This window comes from Chanos chanos, chromosome 10 (genome assembly GCF_902362185.1).
Source record: "Chanos chanos chromosome 10, fChaCha1.1, whole genome shotgun sequence".
NCBI classification, from domain to species: Eukaryota; Metazoa; Chordata; class Actinopteri; order Gonorynchiformes; family Chanidae; genus Chanos; species Chanos chanos.
Window position 1 is genome coordinate 2,382,501 of NC_044504.1, and position 21,710 is coordinate 2,404,210.

The window sequence follows — 21,710 nt, forward strand, 5'->3', positions numbered from 1 at the left end:
AGGAAAAAAAGGGATTTTCAGTGTCTGAGCACCTGGCGTGAGGCACAGTTCCATAGTGCAGCGAAGCATCCGACATCTGGGACTCCCAGTTTGAATACACTGTGCTGCCAAACTTACCAGCTTTTGGTCTCAGGACACTAAGTGAGAACAGTGGTTCACCTGAGTGAGCGAGTCCGACAGGACCACTCAGTGGTGGCGCTTGTCTCAGTGGTTCGGACCCAAAGTCAGGTGTGTGTGCAGATGAGGTTAGAATGAACTGAATCGTGCTCTCCTCAAAGTGTATAATGCTCCTTGGTAATGGTATACAACTTGCAGTGTGCAGCTGTCAGTGACTGGTTTGGATGAAAGAAGAGTGCTGGATGAAAGAAGAGTGCATTTAATCTTATGGAGAATGCTTTGGTGTCTGGCTCATGAAAAGAGCTAGCCTTGAAATTCTGTACAAGCGTAGTGGGTAACTTTGTTCAATGTCAAAGCATTCATTTATTTTATGTCATTTCATTTCATTGTGTCTTGATTCTTTTTACATGCTTTGTAAATACACCACTTAACATTTTTAAGCCTTATTGTTACTGATGAGTCAAGATACTTTTAGATCTTTTAATTGCACTGTTCTGCAAAGATTTAAATCGAGTATGGTACAAGACTTAAAACTTTTTAAAAAAATGACACAATCATCATACAAATACTATAACTGGCCAAGTAGGTCCTGGCATATTTTATAGTGCTTCTGTACTAATTCCATGTGTACTTTGTTGGCTAATTTGAGGACTCGTGAGCTGACGTGTGTGTGTGTCTCTGGGGTCGTCCCCAGGCAGTGGTGCCGCGGGCCGAAGGGTGAATACAGTAATTACTGCAAAGAGCTGGAGCGTGGGGGAGCTTTCCACACTCTGGTGATAGCACTGGATGCATTCTGAGTTCAAAATGTGATGCATATTCACTCTCTCTCTCTCTCTCTCTCACACACACACACACACGTCCTCTCCAATCCCATCAGCAGCAATGAGGGTTGTCTTCCCCTTTCTCTCTCATGAGAGCAGACTCTGTCAAAGTGTTAACTGTAGAAAGTACTTGCTCACATACGGATACGAAACTTCAGGCCTTTCCAAGTTTTCTTTGAGTCTGGTCCCAACCCAACTGCATAAACCCCTACTGTTGTTTGGAAAAAAAATTCTGTTGGTTTAAAAAGAATTTCAAAACATCGGGTGGTTTCAGATGGATTGTGCATTTCCACACGTCAGAATGCGTCGAGTCTCTCCAGATAGCATTTCTAACTGTGCTGCTACCATTTTATCTTCCCAGTTCTGATATAACTCACACACATTTCCCAGTGTGTTGCCTTTGGACACAGCGTTAAAGAGGACTGGACTTGCTCCTTTAACGTGGTAATAAAGCAGTAATCTCCTGCGTGGCTGGAGAGCGCATCGACGAGAGGGGCGATTTCAGATTAAACCACAGTCCCGAAGATCTGCTCGTCAGTAGCAGAGGTCAAAATGTGAATGTGTCCCAAAACAGCGCAGGTATTGATTCACAAACTCTCTGAGAAATGAACCAATTAAAGAATGCAAATAGATGCCACCACCCCCCCACCCCCCAAAAAAACCCCCAACAACAACAACAAAAACACAGGGCACAGGGACAAAGTGATCTGAAGTGGAAGTCTTTGCGAAGGTCCTGAAGCACTGACCTGTGAAATAATTATATTAAAATTATGTATTAAAAATAATGGGTTATGCTAACCATGTGTTAATGCACTGTGCTTTCTACTATAGTCATGCTAGTGTGTTATCTTATTAGCTCTGTAAATGGCATTGAGATATAGTGTCTCACCGCTACTCATAGAAAATGAACACAGATGACACATGCACAGTTCAGGTGGATTACCTGGTGAAGGGCCTAAGATGAGTATCGTGAGTTCAAAGAGAACCCCTGACCTTGATATAATGGTTCTATCTGGACTCTGCTTTTTTGATTTTCCTGGCAATATTTACCCATTTCAGTCAGGGCCTAAGGCAAACACAGGCATTGGGCCCTCCGGACATTTGAGATTTCCCACTATTCTACCTGCAATACAAATCAAACCAACCTCTCTCTCTCCTCCAAACAAGAATCGCCCTAATGATAAACGTGAATCAAAGAGCAGGTGCAGTCTCCTTTGTCTGACGGCTCTGTTGAGTTCCTTTCCAGTCTCTCCATGTACATTCGAATTTTGAAATAGCGGATGGAAACCCCGTTTGAAGCGAAAGATTAAGCGCTTAATCTTTTTATTTCTAGAGAGGGCAAGCAAAGGAAGACACGTGGAAAGTGGTTGAAGAGAGGAGGGATCCAGGCAGTTTGTGAGCTGCTCAAGTCCAACAGCAGATGAGGGGAGACCTGGTGGCTGGAGTGCTGAAAAAATATACTGTGTGGCGTCAAATGGTTCAGTGCACAGTAAATCACAAAATTAACAGTGATCAAGTTCAAGCTCAGGTTCAAGTTTATTTAGAGCCCAGCGTCACTGTTTACAGTCTCGAAGGGCTTTACATGGCCACTACAAACAAAACAGGACGGCACCCCCCTGACTTAACCCTCATGTTTTCCCTCGGGCCAGAAAAAACTCCCCAAAAACCCAGATGTAACATGGGAAAAACAGGGGAAGACATCTTGAGAAGGACCACAGAGAGAGGAGACCCCTTCATGGCCAGACAGGTGTGCAGTAGGTGCCGACCCAGTGGACATTTACAAACACTACAATCATAATGCAAAAGAAAACACACTAGCAAACAAAATAAAGACAACGCAAGCAGGTCGAGGGGGATGGCGATGAGGAGGAGGCTGACAAGGAGGAATGGGGGGGGGGGGGGGTGGTGGATGGGCACACCTGGGAGGGAGATAGTTGCACTCATACAAGATATTCATACTCAAGCATATGAGACACACACATGCAGAAGATAAGGGGGAAAAGGAGAACATTAGTAGGGTTTTAGGACTTAATAAAGCAAATAAAGAATGTAGTGTATATGCATTAATGCAGAAAAGCTAACGGCTGTGGATTGGGAGCCAATGAAGAGAAACCAGGACAGGTGCAATGTGGTCAAACTTCCTTATTCTGGTCAGGATTCTGGCGGCAGCATTCTGGATCAGCTGAAGACTTTTGGTACTAGAGGCAGGCGGGCGGACTGGAGTACAGAACATTGCACTAATTGAGGCATGACAAATGCGTGAACAATCGTTTCTGCATAAGCCATTCTTAGCATGGGCCTAATTTTAGCAATAAAACAGTGATAACAACAATAATGATTTAAGTTTAATACAAATGCTTGATTTTCTGATGGGGTTAGGGCTCAGACAAGGGTGGCTATAGGCGGATTCACTTGGATTACTCTTCTGCCCACGTCATATAGGGTAGCTCGCGATTACACTGTATTGTAATAGTTTGATTTCTTTATGGTGTTTTCAAATGCGTTTTGTTTGGTGCAAACGTACAAACATTCCCAACATGCTTGTTGTTGCTGGAGGCTAATTATCCAATCAAACCAAAGATCACAAAAGAATATGCTGATGTGTTAAAAAAAAACGTTACTGCAAAACCGTATCGAGGGGCGCAGTGGCGGAACGCACGTTACCGTTGGCAGTTTTGCTAAAAACGTTCTGCTTTCCTCCCGCTTCCTCTTTCTTTCAGCTGGGGCACTTTCGCTTCGCTTTTCAGCAGTCTGTACACCACGCCGAGCCGTTTACGCGAGCTGGCCACTGTCTTCCCGAATCATTTCCGCAGATGCGCAGTAAGATCACGGAATAGTCCAATGTAGTGGGGACTGAGGGGGGGCCCTTGAGGCACCCATGAATTAGGCATTTGGATGCCTTTTTAGCGTATGGATTTTTAGAAAGACATAATTAATTAGCGAAAAGGAAAAAAAAGAATCTTTCTTAACCATGAATTTATGGGATGCTTGGTAGCTTGGGGGCTTTTGCATAATGTTGAAGATTTCAGCTGAATGTGCTTACGCAGGTGTGTCTTTTGGGGGGTGGGGGTGGGGTTGGTACGTGTTCTGCCAGGTCAAATGCCCGTTTCATGCCAGCTTTCTGACAACTAAATGAGGATTTTCGGAGGGCGGGGAGGGGGGGTGATCTCCACATTTCTCTTGTTTCTTCCCCGATGACATGCTGTCCCCATTCTGTCACTATGAAAACGACAGACAGGGCTGGGGAAAAATGCTCCATTACGGCCTGCCAGGGGAAACAGAGACACCATTAGAGAATGAGATCTGTTACGAATAATGTATGTTTCCAGCACTGTGCCATCATGTTGGAAAAGAGAAGCAGACAGACAAACTTCTTACTTATGTACTCCTTACTTATTTCTTACTTGCTTCTGTTGGGGTTTTCAAACTATTTCAGGAGCTTTTTAAGACGTTTGCTGCGCTCAGCCAATGATGTGTTTGGTTTTAGTGTTTATCAAGAACAATGAAATACTGTTTTAGTCAGAAGTCGACCACACGACTGAAGTCTGAAACTTCCACTGTTATGTAAAGTACCTCGTAGCCATACATGAGTAAAAGTAAAGATGTTTTCACGGACTGAAAGCGATTCTGGATGCATGTGCAGATTTCTCAGTTTTATTAGAAATAAACAGGATGAACAAAAGACTTCTTGGAACTTACAGACTCCTCGCACAGGATTCAGGATTCAGGATTCACAATACATTGACAGTACAATTCCACACCCCAAACAAGGGAAAAGTAGGAGTATTTACACAGAACAGGACTAGATTAACAAACGCCGGTGCAACTAACGATTAAACTAACAAGGTAAATCAGGAAGTCAATAAACAAACCTAACATAGAATGACCAGCAGAGGAGAGAGAGGATCATGGTGCGACCTCTCTTTCACATACCTCTCTGGAAAATGACTCAAGGTAAAAGTTAAAGTTACCCATGAGAAACCACTCAGGTAGAAGTGTTAAATACATCTACTTAAACATCAGAAGTAGAAATAAATGACATAAATAATGAAGAAGCAGTAGGACCATTTCTTGTCGTTGTATGTTTTATTTAAGGTCAAAAAAGAATCTTTCTTATGAACTGTTAACAAAGAACTCCAGTCTGCTGTTTTCTTTGTGCTAATCACAGGATAGACTGAACCTCATCATAATTTGAAGATCATCTTTATAGCTACAAGCAACAATTATCAGGGTCCAAGCAAACCAACACATTACACAGCAAGAATTGTGAATTGTGAACGATCACTGTATCAAAAGCTGAAAGGTGTTAGAGTTTCCTGGTACATATTTAATCCTATGTCGCATACTCGGATAACACAACCATTCAAAAGCATGTAGTTCTGAGCAAAAATTTATTATAATTACAGTTGGCTTCAAATTCCTCACATGACCTTTGAAGCCATAAACACCACCCTTGATGTATATTTTCAGGCCTTAACGAAGTTAGTTGCTTGTAAGTTTCTTGTTGACACTTTTTACATGTTTAAAAAATCCTTTAAACTTGAGTGGAAGAATATGATGATCTTTTACCCTTACTGTATAAAAACTGAAGGACTATAAATGCATAAAAGCTTTACTGAATAAGATTTAAAGTGTTAGGATGTGGATAGTGTTAGTGTAATACGATTTCGGCTTTTTACTGTTACAAATCTGAGCTAGCACACTAAACGCCCGCCTGATTTTTTAAAACTTCACTTTTATCGTCTTGTATGTTACGCATACTTGAAGTTCAGCTACAAATGTGATCTATGAGTTTAAGTGGTATATATATATCACTCACATTCTAGTATTGAAATAAACTCTATAGAAATTCTCAATAGTCTCTTTCATTCTGGGAAAACCAAGTGCATGTGATCCAGCATATATGAACAGAATGTATGGGTTTCACACAGCGCTATCATAAAAGACCACAGTTTTTCAGGACTTTATGATCCCCATTTTTAATGGAAAATAATTTCAAAAAACTGTTTTGTATTCCAGCGTAGGGGTGTTGTCGAATGCGATGGACAGGCTGGCTCAGAGAACCGACAGAAGCCTGACAGGGAAATGTAATATGGCTGGCTCTCATGTAGGCAGTTATGGACTGAGTTCTTCAACTGGATTTCTAAGCGTTGTTTCATAACAAGTGCTGAAATAGATGACATTTACTTTTAATATGTAGGGGACTATTAAAATGTCAAAGAATCTAAGGACCTTCAACGAATTTGGGTACGCTCAGTAGAAGGTCATTCTATAGAAAATGTATGATGCAATCTAATAGTCACAGGGATACTCAGGGATGCTGCATGTATGTGCTGGGTAATCTTTATTTAGTCTCTATTTCAAACTGTAATCCAAAGTCCAAGTCACTAACACAGGTGCACTCAGGTAGGCGGAGACCCAAGACCTGACTGAGGGAAACCAAGGAGCATAAATACAGGTGATGTAATGAGAGAGTAAACAGGAAACAGGTGATCATGAGGATTGGATAATGAGCTGGTTACCAGATGGTCAGGCACACAGAGCTCTGATTGGTCAGAGGAGAGTGTGGTCAAGACAGAGACCTGACAATAATATAATATAATATATGAAAATTCTTCTCTACGTACCGTTTCAGTATCTTGCTTATTGATCTGCACTGATAATATTCATACTGTCTAAACCTAAATGTAGTGCTGTGTATTTTCACAGATTTGTTTTGACTTTCTTCAGCTTCTTCCAACATACTTTTGCCAAATAAGCATCTCTCTACAGAATGCATGAAGCAAAAGAAACTGAGCTTTGAGGAAGAATATGTCATGTGCTTTGCCTCGTTGGACCTAGACTCCACATTGGATCATAGTGTTTGTATCATAGCAACATGTTCTCTAGCTCCAATAACTGCAGTTATCCTCTTTCATCCTGAGTCTTATTGCTTTTTCAGAGATTGTTGGCAGTCTGGTCAAAGAATTTTGTAAGTATTTTATCTGAAATATGGTGGTAACAGCAGACAGCAAAATGTGAATGCAAGGGAAAACAGATCTGAGATCTACTCATCTGAAGTTGAGGTGTTACATTTCCATTTCACAAAACGATCCTGCCCACGAATCACAAGGTCCTCTGCTGTTCTCTTGAGAAATGTCATAAACTCGGTAATATCTTATTTCCTAATGTGTACTGACAATATATCAAACCCAAGAAATAAAATCCAAATTAAATCATCTAAATTTTGGCAGTTCTTATTTCTGTGGTGATGTTTAGAGCCACAAGAAATAGGAGAGTACTTTCATACCAGGTATTTTTCGACCAGTTTTCACAAACTTTAAAATGGTTCACTAGAGTTTTCAAGCAAATGAGAGTGCTCCAAACAAACTCAGACAGCTATAAGTTTGGTTTGATTTACGTTCTTAAACGTTTAAGTTTTAAGGATTGTTTGAAGAACCACTTCTGGCATATCATTTTAAGCCCTCATCACATATCCATGCGCCGAAGTGGCTGCATTTGAATGGAAGATGGTGGCGTTAATGGAAAACGTACAAAGAACTCATGGATGTGCAATGGATGTGAAACCTTTTTCAAATGAAAAGGCTGAAAGAATACCAGGCAAACTCCCCTCGTGTCTCATTGCTAACCATTTTCTTAGACTGAAAAACTGAATCTAACCCTAACCCACAGACAAGGAGAGTCGTCCATTAATGTCTTTCACAGTGTGCATGTCATGTCTGACATTTTCAAAACATTACACACGTTTTCTAACACATTCACAAACCTTAGCATGAGATCCATAAACCTCATCATGACGTACTTTCTTTATGGTGAAATGCCAGTCATGTCTCTTGATTTGAAACGCCACATTATCCAGTGAAGTGATGTTGACTCAGTTTTGTGTGTGTTGCTGAGTAAAGCAGCTCATCATTTAGCTTCTTGTCAAAGAGAAGTCACCGTGGACCGCTGCTTAGTGCGACACTATGGAAACTGTCAAGAGGCTGTTGACAGTAAACATAGTAACCCTATCACAGAGGCATGTCATTGCTTGAGGCAATTCTCAGGGTGTGCACCAGAGGGCGACAGTGGAGAAATCATACCACCCCCCCCCACCCCACCCCCCTCCCACACACACACACACGCACACACACACACACACACATATGCTTTTTTAAGTATTATTATGATGTCAACTATGCAATCATATAAGCAATGAATGAGTGAATGTGAGTATCTATAGATTCTTTGACTGAGGCTTTGATCTAAAATAATAATTTTGCTTTCACAAGTCACAGTAACATCTGCTGGCAGACTTTCATAAAAGGATTCACTTCACGATGAATTTCAGTTTCCCCTCCTTCAGTTTTAAAATGTCCCCATACCCAACACAATATCATTCTCCTCACCCCCGCAGGGATGAGCTGCGATGTTAGACAGAAATTCATCTCTTTCCAGACACAGTATGTCACTGATGATGTAGATGTAATAAATGATGGAGAGACAGAGAGAGACACAGAGAGAGACAGAGACAGAGAGAGCAGTGGAAGGAATGGGCCAGAGAGAGGGATAGAAAGACAGAAGGAGAACAGTAGGCGATGTGCAAGTAAGTGTGAAATCCCCTTTGAATCGGCAGTGGAATTAACGGCTCGACCTTTAGGAGAAAGGTCGGAAATCCTGAGGGAGGGCGGATGGCTGCGGGACATGGAAAAAAAAAATTGACAAGCCAGGAAAAGCCAGGAGTCAGTGTTCCGCATTGTGAGACTGAACTTTGGCTACACGTTTTATGAATCGTAACCATAGCAATTACATTTATACATTTTTTTTGTTCGATCTGCAGACGCATTTATCCAAAGTGACTTCCAATACAGGCAGAGTGCAAAACCAAGCAAATGGTTACTGAGGAGCTGATTGTTGCATAAGTGCCACCACTGAGTTCTTTATCAGGCTAGATACACATGCAAGTAAGTTACAGAAAAACAACAGAGTGGGCCACAACTAGGGCAAAGAGCCCCCGGCCATTTATTTTCAAGTAAGCCGATCAGATCGCAGTAATACCCGAACTCTCAACTGATACCATTACCCCTGCGCGTATTTTTCTCGGATTATTTTTCTTTTCCTTCTGTGGGCTGTGGGCATTTGACGCAACTTTCCAGAATTTTCAGTGCTGTGCTTCGTTGTACGACTCTTCCTGTCCATAACGGAGCGTTCTTACTCCCTTCTCCGTATGCTTTCCAGTATAAATTCCCTCGACATCCCCGTGAGCGGGGACAGAAGTCATGAGGAGAGGAGATTCCTTTGCTCCCTGAGCTGCGTCGGTTTTCTGGGGTGTGTGGGTGGGAACTTTGAGAGTAGAGGGGCGCTCGGTCATGTGGCACAGCCAGGCTTGTGTGGAACTCTTGCTTTGAGGTTTTGCCAGGTAAAAGATGAAAAGGCGAGCTTAGATCTGAGGTGGTCCTGTTTTGTCAGATTGGAAGACTTTGCTCCATCTGCATTCTCAGAACTGATGTAACTATGAGAAAGCAGAACAATGTGCAAATGTGTCCAGATTTAAATATGATGAATGCTTTGCATTTTGCAATGATGCCGGCAAGTTGTCGTGCGCCAGCAAAGCATCAATTCGAGTACTGTATACAGCTGTATAAAAAAAAACAACTGTAAAATAAGCCTTTTAATGCTGTACACATGTCAAAACAAATAAAACTGTGAATAATATGGAAATTTTTTCCCTTACAGTTTTGGTGGATGAAGTGAATAAGTAATATGTAGGATGCAACACATTCTTCAAAGTCAAGGCTGCAATTCATTCTCAATTCAGTATTCGGTATGTATAGGGCCATTTCAATGTAAGGAGTACAAAAAGCCTTTGGTTGGATATGACACACTTTGAGGGCATTGTTGACTTTAATACCATATATGGCAGTTATGATTATCAGTGCATTTTTCTGACAAGACCGTGTCATTTTGATGCATATTCTCTCAGTGTAGTCGAGGGTCTGAGTTTTGTTGTTTGTCAATGTTTAAACTATTTCAAAACAATTTCAGAGGCAAACAAGAAAAACTGCAAGGTACAGAATATATGACGAGTCCCAAACGCAGAACTCTAGCACAAATCTCCATATATCTGAGGGGAGCGGGACTCATCGTGATTAATGAGTGGTGAATCATTGCCCAGGGGCTGGATGGTGAACCCGTCGTTCCTGAGAGGAGGTACATTTCTCTCGTTGTTTGAAACTAATGTACTGTGACACTGATCATGGTGGGTCCCTCAACGTTTTCTTTTTTTTTTCTTTTTTCTTTTTTTCTTTTTCTTTTTTTGTTTTTGAGCTCAGCTTGCACAGACAACTCGTGCCATGCTGCTGCTGTTGGAACTGTTTGTGTCCCAAAGACAGTCCAGTGAGAATGTGTCTGTAGTATCCCGAGAATCCAGTTGTGTCCAGAGTGCAGCTGATACAGCACGAGTCCTAATCTGTGCTTAATCTCTGACGCGACTGTTTCTCTGAGCTTCTGTGTCTGTGTGTGTGTGTGTGAGTGTGTGTGTGCAGTGGATTATCAGTAGCATCAGTAAGAAGATGCAGAGGTCCGTGTAGCACACCTTTCTGACAACTCAAGTCCCCCCTCCCATATATATGTCTGAATAAAGTCCTTATTCAGAAAATGTGATTAAATCATCCACTTTGATGGACCGATGATGTGATTCACATAAATAAGCTTTTGGCCGGGACAGACTTTGTTCATCTGTTCTGAAAGGTGAATGGGTCCTTCATGAAGTATATCATTTTTATCCATCATGTAAAAATCTATAAAATGTATTCATCATTGCCTATGGAACAATACTGTAATCACTTGTGTGTAACATTGGTTTTGAATTTTAAAAAAATCAGTGCTAGATTTTAGGAGCAAGATTAAATTAAGAAGATTACATAAATTAGAGGTGTGTCATGGCATACCTCATTGACGGGGCTGGACGACATATGAACATACATGTTATTTGTGTGCATTATCACTAGGGGGCAGTGTCTAAACTATGGCTATGCGAGAGCACTGACAGTATACATGCAGAGAGAGTGTGAGTGATGAGGCTGGAACATAGCAGTAATTCATCCAAATTAATGTATTTCACATGCGTATTAAGTTCAGCTCAAGATGAAACAATCTATGGACTTGTACCCAAACGGTAACACGCTACTCGTCTGGTCGTGACTTAAACTTAGCTTTATGTCACAAAAGCAGGAAAATGATGCATCAAAAAGAAAGGAAGAGGCAAATGTTCCACCGTGTCGGTGGTTTGCAGACGACCTTCACCTTCCAGTACGTACTGGAAAACCTCAAAGGGGACGGCCTGTTTTGTTTTTTGTCCAGCGCCTGTGCCGAGCTTTGTTTTTAATGAAAAGAAGTTCTAGTACCATCACTTTTTATTGGTTTTCGTCCTTTACAACTTTCTCTGTGAAGTGATCAAACCATGTCATATACTCTGTGAGACTAGCTCTTTCAGGAAAAAAAATAAAATAAAATTTGAAAGACCGACTGAACTGAAATTTTAAAATTTGTATCATGCATTTGGTAGTCAGACAGCTACTTTGAGCAATGTCCACTTTTTTTTAACCTTTTCATGGTGCACTTCAACATTGAATAGCATTCTCAAGACAAGGGAGCTCATTTAAAAAGTGCTAATGGTTGAAGGAGGAAGGTAAGAGAAAATATTATGGTGTTGCTTTCAAAAGAGGAGCTAACCACAGCCACGTCAGAGCACTGGACTGGACATGTAAAGAGATTTTGGGTTTTGGGTTTCCCTCCTTCCGCACACCTTTACCATAGTTTACCATGGAGATCACACTGGTGTGAATGAGTGTCAGTGTCTTCATGTATTCTGTGTTGATGACATTGTGTTCCATTCACACAGGCTGCACACAGACCAAATAAATCTGCAGTAGTGTTTTAATATGGAATGTTTCACACAGTCACACGCCTAGTAGCTCTCAGATGCCAGTGTGTTTGTGGCAGTTTACATTACCACAAACACACATTTAATTTGTTTACATTAAAATGCACCTTGTGTTAGTAAAAGAGGGGCAGTTTCTTTTGTCTGAGACATCCAGTTGAATACATCGTCCAGATCTGTGTGTGATATTTCTGTGTGTTATGATGATGTTATGATAAGTGACAAAGTTGAGGTTGGTTTCTTTGGTTTATTTGAGGTGAGTTGAATGTAGTATTCAGCTCAGTCAGGCAACTACAATATCGAAATCAGTGGTTCTCAACTCCAGTCCTGGGGGCCCCCTGTTTTCCATGTCTTTGTTTTAACTCATCACTGACACACCTGATTCCACTGATCAAATAATCATCAAGCCCTTGATTAGCTTAATTAACTGTGATAATGAAGAGTTAAAACAAAGACGTACAGGACAGGGGGCCCTCAGGACTGGAATTGAGAACCTAAATAGTCTAAATAGATCTAAATAGTTTCATTTATTTACAAAGCTCAACAAATGAATTATATTTCATCGTTTATTACACATAATATAACACAGAATCATGTTTGTACAATGAATAATACAGTCAAGAACTTAAAGCTCAAAAAAATCAGTAGTTCTGTAAGTGTGCTTAAGTACCGAGGTGTAAATCCAGATAAGTGACATTCATGTACACTGGTGTGTGCTTTGCATTAAGTCCAGATTCACGTCCGTATTTGTATTCACATTTGTGTTCAGTCAGTGCAGTTTCAGTGGGCTTAATGCTGAAATGGTTAATGCTGAAATGCATATTGTGTCTGAAGGATAACATGTAATTTTTCAGTGCATTTTTCATTCAGTGCCCTCATACAGACATGTGAAACTGGCACTGCTGGACATTCAGCAACAGTAATGTAATACTCAAGTGTCCAATTCTCATTACTCAAAGGTGAGAGCTCTTAAGTAGATATAGCCTTGTCACTGAGTTTGAGTTAATATAATTGTCTGAAGAAACAGAGAGGGAGAGAGAGCTAAGGATATAGAGTATAAATAGACTCTCTCTCTCTTTCTGATTTCTGTCTTTGTCACTGAGGTCTGATTATACATTTATAGAGATGCAGAGTAATACGAGTAATACGAGGCTTTCCTTTTCAGTTGTAGCTTTTGTCTGTGTCCCAGCACCTTAAAAAAGTCCTAAGCAGTCAGCAGCCTAATGAAAACTGGTGAACTGAATTTAACTGTCTGAAGAGCAGAGCCCATTCCAAGGCTTGTAAAGGTTTATGAGATGGCCATGCCCCAGAGGAGACTCAACGGTGTGTGTAACAAGTCTGTGTTATCAACAACCTCGCTCTGAATTTATGTATTTTCACGAGAAAGGACTGGACTGAACTTGGTCGGCAACTGATGGCAGAATTACCTGAAGGCACCATGAAAAGGCCTTGGTCTGACGTATTAAATTACCTATGTCTCATGAACAACATCTTAAATGTTTTCTTCATATTTTTTAAGAATGTTTGTAAGGGTCCTTCGCTAGTTTGATAAATTCACATGGAAGAACTGAAACTTCTGTAAGAATACTGTAAAATTGTATGTTTTGAATGCGCTGTTTTAGGCATGGTAGAGACATGTTTCATGATATCTTACACACGTACGATTTTTATTGTATTTTTCTACATAAATGTTGTGAATTAGTCAAACTGGCAACCTCTGTGGCTCATTAATGCATCATGTTTGTCATTTCAGGTAAACCTCAAGGACTCCCATGTCACTTTCTTCTCCAGCAGTAAACTGAAGGCATCATAGTCTTGTCAAGCAGTAGCTGACTGGCTCTGTGTTTGTGTTTCTGTAGGAACTTTTACTATATCACCATGCTGCGGGACCCCGTGTCGCGTTACCTGAGTGAGTGGAAGCACGTGCAACGAGGCGCCACCTGGAAGACGGCTCTGCACATGTGCGACGGACGCTCGCCCACCCCGGACGAGCTCCCGGCCTGTTACCGCGGCGACGACTGGTCGGGAGTGTCGCTGACTGACTTCATGTCCTGCCCGTCCAACCTGGCCAACAACCGTCAGACGCGCATGCTGGCCGACCTCAGCCTGGTGGGCTGCTACAACCTGTCCTCTATGAACGAGAGCGAGCGCCAACAAGTGCTGTTGGCCAGCGCCATGCGAAACCTCAAAAGCATGGCTTTCTACGGCCTGACTGAGTTTCAGCGGAAGACGCAGTACCTGTTTGAGCGCACCTTTGGCCTACGGTTCATCGCTGCCTTCACGCAGCTCAACAGCACGCGTGCCTCCAGCGTGGAGCTGGGTGAAGACGTGTATCGACGCATCAGGCTCCTGAATGTTCTGGATGTGCAGCTCTATGAGTTTGCCCGAGACCTCTTCCTGCAGCGTGTTCAGTGCGCCCGCCAACAGGAGCGCTGGGAGGAGAGGGTAAGGAGGCGTGAGGAGAGGAGGAGGCTGCGTAAACAGAGGGGCTCCCAAACCAGACATCAGCAGCAGCCCATGACTGCTGTCACCACAGAGGACTACACCAGCCAGGTGGCTCGCTGGTGATTATGGTTCACATACACACACAGGCAAACACACACACACACACACACACACACTCACATATAAACACAAAGAGCTCACACCAAGAGATCTGCTGCCTCTTATGGACAAGAAGGTTATATGAACACTATCTATCTATCTATCTATCTATCTATCTATCTATCTATCTATCTATCTATCTATCTATCTATCTATCTATCTATCTATCTATCTATCTATCTATCTATTCTTCCATCCATCTGTGTTACTTTCACAACTGTGATTCAAATAAACTAACCTTTCTTTTTTTGTTGTTTTTGTTGAGAAACAGTCCACACTGGGTGTCATAGCAATTCTATGCTGATGAACTTTTTGGTGATTCATGCTTTAAAATGGGTGTTTTATGACTGGAATGGGCCCCTTGTATTATTTGTGCCTTTCTGCCTGTTTTTGTATGTACATGCACTGTAGATATGGTATCTCCTTTAAAACACAAAACCAGGTTCAGTGGAGGCCAGCAAACTAAGAATGGTAATGTTCAGTAACTTGTCTCACAATCATGGCCATTAAAACAAAATTTTAAAAAAATCCCTCACTGACTAAGGGAAGTTAATCTCCTTTGCACTTGTCTAGACACAGCAAAAGCAATGACCCTGATGTTTCAGAACTCAAGTGGATCTTTTGGCATTTTGAGTTTGCAGAGTTGTTTGTTGTTTTTCCATCACATTTCATGGTACTTGACGTGTTCTGCCTGATATAATGCATTTAGTTCTCAAGCACAATGTCAGTGATGCACAATTTGCAGGGAACAAAGTTCTCTAAAATAAGAAACACGGTAGACGGAGAGAGTTTAAAATGTGAGATATAACTATTTTTATTGCAACAGCAAGAGCTTTAGTGATCTTTTCCAAGAATGACACTTTTATCATTAAAATAGTCAAATCAAAGGATACGAAACCTCTGGAATTTCACATTCATTTCAAAATCCTTGTGTTGTTGCTCTGTTGTTTTGTGGTCACATTAATGTGTGTATGTGTGTGTGTGTGTGTGTGCGTGTGTCTGTTGTATGTAAAGGTTTTTGCACAGGGCTCGGCACATGTGCTGAAATGTATATTCGTGTGTGTTTTGAGTTCATATTATGCAGTACAAATCATTGGCATGTCACGTTTCCACAGGCTGACTCACGGAAGTGCAATATATTCATAAGAGAAGACTCTCTGAGGGGACAGACCAATGCTTTAGATTTAAACATTACATCTCCTTTATTTTCTTTTTTTTGCTTATACTCTCAATTTATTTGAATAAAACCGCCTTATTTCTATGAAACTGTCGTGCGTATTGTGGGTTGTGAAGTTGTGAAAATGAGAGACAGTTCAACAGCTTGAGTCTCCATTGAAACTTGTATTCCTTGTGAAAACACAGTCAAATAAAAGTGAAACTATCTCTGTCGGACATACAATATTTGTTTTATGAAATTATATGAAACAAGAGTAGGATTGATTTTTAAATTGCATGGTATTTCCCTTCCTGTCTCATCACAAAACAAACAAGAAAAAAAAATGTATAATTATGTATTATACCTTCAGTGACACATACTATGGTGCAGTCTCCACATCAACACTGCACATTAATTCAAACATTCATATTACTGCCTAAAGACACAGTAAACATGTCTGATTACACACATTTCATTTGCACAATTTGGATGAAAACATTTTGCAGCAAATGAACACTCATCTTGGAAACTTATGTCTCACAATGTAATTGTCAAAACAGAAGACACAGGGCTCTGCAGGGTATCTCTAAACAAACCTCACAACTTCATCCCCTGTGCTGTATATTGGGACACATATGGATTGGAGAGTTTTCCAACTGCCTCCCAACACAAGGGTCAAACTAACTGGTCTGGCCTTGGCCAATTCCTCTTTCACAGAAAGAGCCCCTCTGAAGAATCGCCCTTCCCACCGGTCTGAGGTGAGACAAAAGGCACAGATTTTAGTGTGATGTTCACGGAACATTCTGGAACATTCCAGTTTAACAACATGCACGTGTTCTGTCCCAGACTGAGCCTTGCTGATATACTGCTTAGAACCTGTATCAGTGGTGTATCAGGAACAGGTTGTTTATACAGATGAATGTGTACACACACACACACACACACACTTTTTGCTAAGACCCCGAAACCCCTTGACTTTGAATTAGAACACAAAGAATCAGGCATCTGCTCAGCGCATTGACTGTCCTGCCAGTCTCCCTCTGATTTGGTCTATCACTGCTCAGCTTCACTGGCTTGCTAACCACCCTGCTCATGGTCTGATTATCAGTCCCACCTGTTCCTGATTCATGGACTTATACTGACTCATAACAACACTCCCTTGTTCTCTTGTTGCTTTGCAGAGCCTTTGTTTCCAGTGAGTGCTCTGAGCCTTATGAATCCAGTCTGTTTGAATGACCTTCCTTTTTATCCTAGCCTGTTCCTTTTCAGGACTATTATGCTACCAAAACTACCAAAGCTTTAAAATAGTTTTCCATATTTGACAGCAGAAGACAGTCTCACTATGAGTAAAGCAATCTGAACAACAGCACTGGTAGGAAGGGCAGTGACAGTCTATGGGGTATGGGGAGACAGTAGGCTCTGGCTTTACTTGGCTTTCTGCAAGCTATTATGGGATTTTGTTGTTGGTTCCAGGAGAGATCACAAGTAATTTTGTGAACCGGTGAATGGATGATGGGAAATGGAAGTGTCTCATGATGGACAGCACTGGTGGTGATGTGGACAGGGCTGGTGACATGTGACAGTACTGGCTCCCATTCAGTTGCTATCCACAGTATGAATGGAGATGGTAGAGCTCTGCCATGCGGGAAACCCAACTGAATGAAACAGCATCTCTCAGCTGCAGAGCCAACCTGCGTTGGCTCTGGGTCTGCGGAGACTGGAGTTGCGAAAAGGAAAGGCAAATTTCAGACAGGGAGTCCTCGGGCATGTGTCTGGAGAGGGTGAGGGTGGAGGGGCAGGCTGGGGGTCAGATGGAGCTAGAGATGGATGGAGGTGTAGAGGATGAGGTGAACTGCTACAGCACATATACATGTTCTGGTTCATAGCTGATCCGAGTCGTGTCACCTCGTGGTGGTATTCCCGAGTCATCCCTGTTTGCCTGAAGCAATGCATTCGCCTGAAATGGCAGCGGTGCCCCCGTGGACTTCTGGAATGTCCATTACATCCACATTACAGTGAAATCATCTGTAATGAGGGCACAGAATGCAAGTGCAGGGCAGACTTAAAATCCAAGACAACAACCAGAGGCAACTCCCAAGAGGTCAAAGTTCAGCACGGGGTTAACAGGCAACTGTAAGCAAGATGGAGAGCTGGAAGTAATGGAACAGAGTGGGATCAGAGCACAGAAGGTGACACAAACGGAATGGACTCCCAAGGCTCAGAGCACATGACGGGAATGAGCGACCTCACAAAGACGTAAACAGAACCAGGGAGTATTTCTGTGTGTGTCAGGTGTGAGCCCAGGAATGAGGAATGAGGTGAGATTGATAATCAGTCCACGAGCAGGTTTTTCAGTGGTTAGAGAGCAAGGGAAGCCAAGTTCTGATAGGCTGAATCAGAGGGGGTGTGGAGACAACAGGGACATCACAGTGACCTGGGGGGGGGGATTTCGCTCAGAGAGGCTTCTTGGTGGCGTTCGGTACACCTCCACTGCATCAGCTGTTTTCAACAGAGTAGAAGAAATGTCAGTGCTGGTAACATTTTCCTTAGTTGAGTATCACTGAGCACTGTGCTTTGTGGAGTTGTCACAACGAATACTCTGAATCCATTACTCAAAACAGCACGGCTGCTAATTGATAGCGGAGCTGAAATGGTTGTCTTCGAGGTTGCTTAAGGCACCTTGTCTGACAAGACATTTTACAAGTCACGTATATATACCTTTTTTTATATTCATATTCAAAGGCAAATAATGTCTTCAGTGCTAACCATTAATTTCTATCAAACTTTATACAGAGGGTCTGGGGTAATGTATTATGTTCAAACTCTCTTAATTAATACTTATAATTAATCCACGCAATGACACACTTTCAGACAATCAAAAGAACCAGATAATGAGCGCTGAGTTTCTAGCATTGTTTTGTCTGTGTGATCATAGCTTTCTTGGCTGGCTGTCTGAGGATGGTGTGAAAAATGGACGTTCACATTCACAAACACTGTGGTACAAAACTCCTGAACGATAAAATGTGAATGACCGATTCATAAAGGTCATGCAACACAGAAGCTGTTCTAACTTTGCAGTCATCTGTAAATACACAGACAGGCAACCCCTGAATGCTTTCTTTCAGGGTACTGAAACTGAGTAAAGCCAGACAGACTTTGCTTAAGCACTGTAAATACAGTTATTTAGTTTAATGATTCATTTAAGCATGAATTTAAACATTGTCCTTGAACTTTGGTGTTGGTTTTTTGGCACAACAGTTCTTCAGTCCTGGTGAATCATTTCCGTGTTGTTTTCCACAGAGCCTCAATCGGAAGCACTGTCTGCCTGTGTGTTTACTTTGGATTGTGCTCTCAACTCTTTCCAGTGCTTATAAGAAAGAACAGAGGGGCATAATACCAGGCCACTTCACTTACCCTGATTTAAAAGAAAAAAAAATCTTTATTTGAGAGCCAACATTATGTTTCTTCTTTTTTATTTTCAGGAAAGTACTTCATTTTGAAAAAAAATGTCTCTTACAAAGCATTTTGTTTATGCAGAGTGTTCCAAAATAAAGTTATACTCCTGCAAATATAAGTTGAAAGACCACGAAGTTTTGTCATAATTAACCAGTCTGAGAGATTGTGTGACTTGTTATAGTACAGTGCATAAGTTTGACTTGTCATCAGATTTTCAGTACTCTCAAATACTAAAAGTAGACAAGTTTTACTTTTTATATGTATATTTCTTACATTTTTATGTGAGCCTTATCTAAACAACATTATATAAGACTCGCACAGTTTTTTATGATTCCCATTCGTACGAACTAATTTGCTCAATTTTCTCACGGAAACGCTAAATCGTTATGTTGTAGACAACACGAGAAACCACCTGCCCACTTATCAGAACTTAGCCTCCTCATATTTGTTCAACAGCCCATACTAATCCTGTAATCAAATATGAGTAAATCTTAAAATAAAATGACCATACATTCCTGATGAAGCCTGAACCAGCGGGAAACACCACTAACCGCCGTCATCGCCCATCTTTGTGGACTTGAAAAGATCAGTCACCGTAGATGACGGCCACAGAGCTACTGGAGTGCACCCTCGTACGCATGAGACTGTGGACGGCCTGATGAACCCTGTCTCCGGCCAGCGTGAAGAGCGCCAGGTTGAAGAAGGTGTTGAGCCCGGCCAGGGGCCTGGACACAGTGTAGGCTGTGTTTATCGCGCATTTTTCCCAGCAGGCAACAGCGCTGCCTGCCCTCAGGCTGTTCACCCTTAGCGCCCGCAGCATGTGGTAGGGCAGGAAGCAGACTACAAAGACCACCAGGATAAGCATGGATAACCTGCGAGCCCTCACCCGACTCGGTCTCCCCACGTTCGCACCCTGGGCCAGGGCGTGCATGATGCTGGTACAGCTCCAGAACACCACCACCAAGGGCACCACGTAACCCAGGACAGTCAGCAGCCAGCTGTACCACCAGATCTGCGAGGGATTGTTGCTGGCAAAGTCTAGACACAGCGTTGTGTTGTTGGTTTGTTCGGTGGTAATCATGGTAAGCATTGGACTGATCTCCACAAGTGTGATGACCCAGACCCCAAGGCAGGCCAGGAGACCCCAGCATTTCCTCTGGACCTGAGCCGCCCTCAGTGGATGTACCACCACCACGTACCGGAAAACGCTCAGGCAGGTGAGGAAAAGGATACTGCCGTACAGGTTGAAGTGGAAACAGAAACGCACGAAGCGACACATGAGCTCTCCCAGAGTCCAGTTTCCAGTGATGTAGAAATGCACAAGGAAAGGCATGCTTAAGGTGTAGAGCAGGTCTGTCACTGCCAGGTTCACAATGATGATGCTGCTGCTCTTCCAGGGACGGAGCTTGACCAGGTAGATGATGATAGCTGTGGCATTACCAGCCAGCCCCACGATGAGGATGAGCAGGTACATGGCTGGGAGGTAAAATTTCTTAATGTAGTCTTCCACAAGGGTACACTTCTCAGATGTAGTCATCGTGTTCTGCTGTTTTTGCCCTCAGCTCCCTAAACACAGAAAACAGCCAAGTTCAACGGCAGACCCTAGAATCTTCTCAGTTTTAATGGAATCTTGATGTTTTAGCCTTGATTTAGTTTTAACCTTAGATATGAACTGTGAGATCATTTTTGTGTAGGTGATAATTCAGTGACAAATAAGACACTGTTAAGAATTTAATATGTATTCATATGCCCAGTAGTATTTCTCAAATTTATTGAAACAACTGGCAGCCGGCTTTGGTGTTAGAATGGAAGGTTGAAAAATTATAGTGTGGTTTTACTACATGAGGGAATTATATTCCATGCTCTGATTAAAAGAATTCTTGTCCTTAGATTCTGAAGTTTATGGATTCATTGCATGGATGGCCAAGGAGTGAGATGTCTAAATGACAGATTAACACCGACATTTATTCATTATAAATTAACTGTTCGATGAAATGTCTGTCTCTGCTGCACGGTAACAGGTTCATTTTAATTAGATCTAAAAGATTTAATTAAGTTTAAAAGAGCTTTCTCCACGACCGCCTTGATTCACACGAAGCACGAAAGGGGACATTTAGAGATAAGTCATTTTATGATTTAGTCATTTCATTTCTGTGGTAAAAAATGAATGAATGAATATATTTAACGAAATAAGACGACATTAATAACAGCACAGAGAAAGTAAACGTTTTCCCACCTGGAGATGTTTCTCATCGAAAAGTTTTCGAAATTGTCCGGTGGACTTTTAGGGTTCAGTGGTGTTCAGGAACGACAAGGGATGATTTCCTTGTTCTCTTGCCCAGTTTAAGTGGTCGCCGACTCCGTTTGGTGAGACTCCATCTCAGTGACTCTGCAGTGACTTTGCACAATAAAGGTGCCCTGTTATTCCCATTCTACCAGTTGGAGTAAATCCCCTTACAACCTGTCTTTTTTTTTCCTTTTAATTAATGCATGTTTGAAGGATGAGTCATAGTGGTGTGTTTAAAAAGGCCACAGTGTCACTAATGTGCTCTTGAATAATGGTCCAACTTCCTCTTAGGATTACTCTTTAATATTGACTTCCCCATGCGTATTTTTGGTCACATTTCCTGACAAA

At 41.9% G+C, this 21,710-nt stretch overlaps 2 protein-coding genes across 2 annotated transcripts in view; one reads left to right on the forward strand and one right to left on the reverse strand.

The window, feature by feature from the left end:
• The window catches only part of hs6st3b (heparan sulfate 6-O-sulfotransferase 3b), a 48,903-nt gene extending 34,476 nt beyond the window's left edge, over positions 1-14,427 (forward strand). The window contains exon 2 of the mRNA XM_030787026.1: positions 13,719-14,427. Within this exon, the coding sequence (XP_030642886.1) occupies positions 13,719-14,427 (709 nt within the window). The remainder of the gene's footprint in view (positions 1-13,718) is intronic.
• Positions 14,428-19,508: 5,081 nt separating this feature from the next.
• Positions 19,509-21,425, reverse strand: LOC115823080 (2-oxoglutarate receptor 1). Its single transcript, XM_030787087.1, has 2 exons — positions 21,312-21,425; positions 19,509-20,641 (listed from the first exon to the last, which is right to left on the reverse strand). Exon 2 carries the CDS (start codon positions 20,610-20,612, stop codon positions 19,662-19,664), a length of 951 nt encoding a protein of 316 aa, XP_030642947.1. The 5' UTR covers positions 20,613-20,641; positions 21,312-21,425; the 3' UTR covers positions 19,509-19,661.
• Between the last annotated feature and the right edge of the window lie 285 nt (positions 21,426-21,710).

What these genes read in the sequence shown, in the direction of transcription:
- LOC115823080 (XM_030787087.1), bottom strand. Translation starts at nt 20,612, where the DNA reads ATGACTACATCTGAGAAGTGTACCCTTGTGGAAGACTACATTAAGAAA.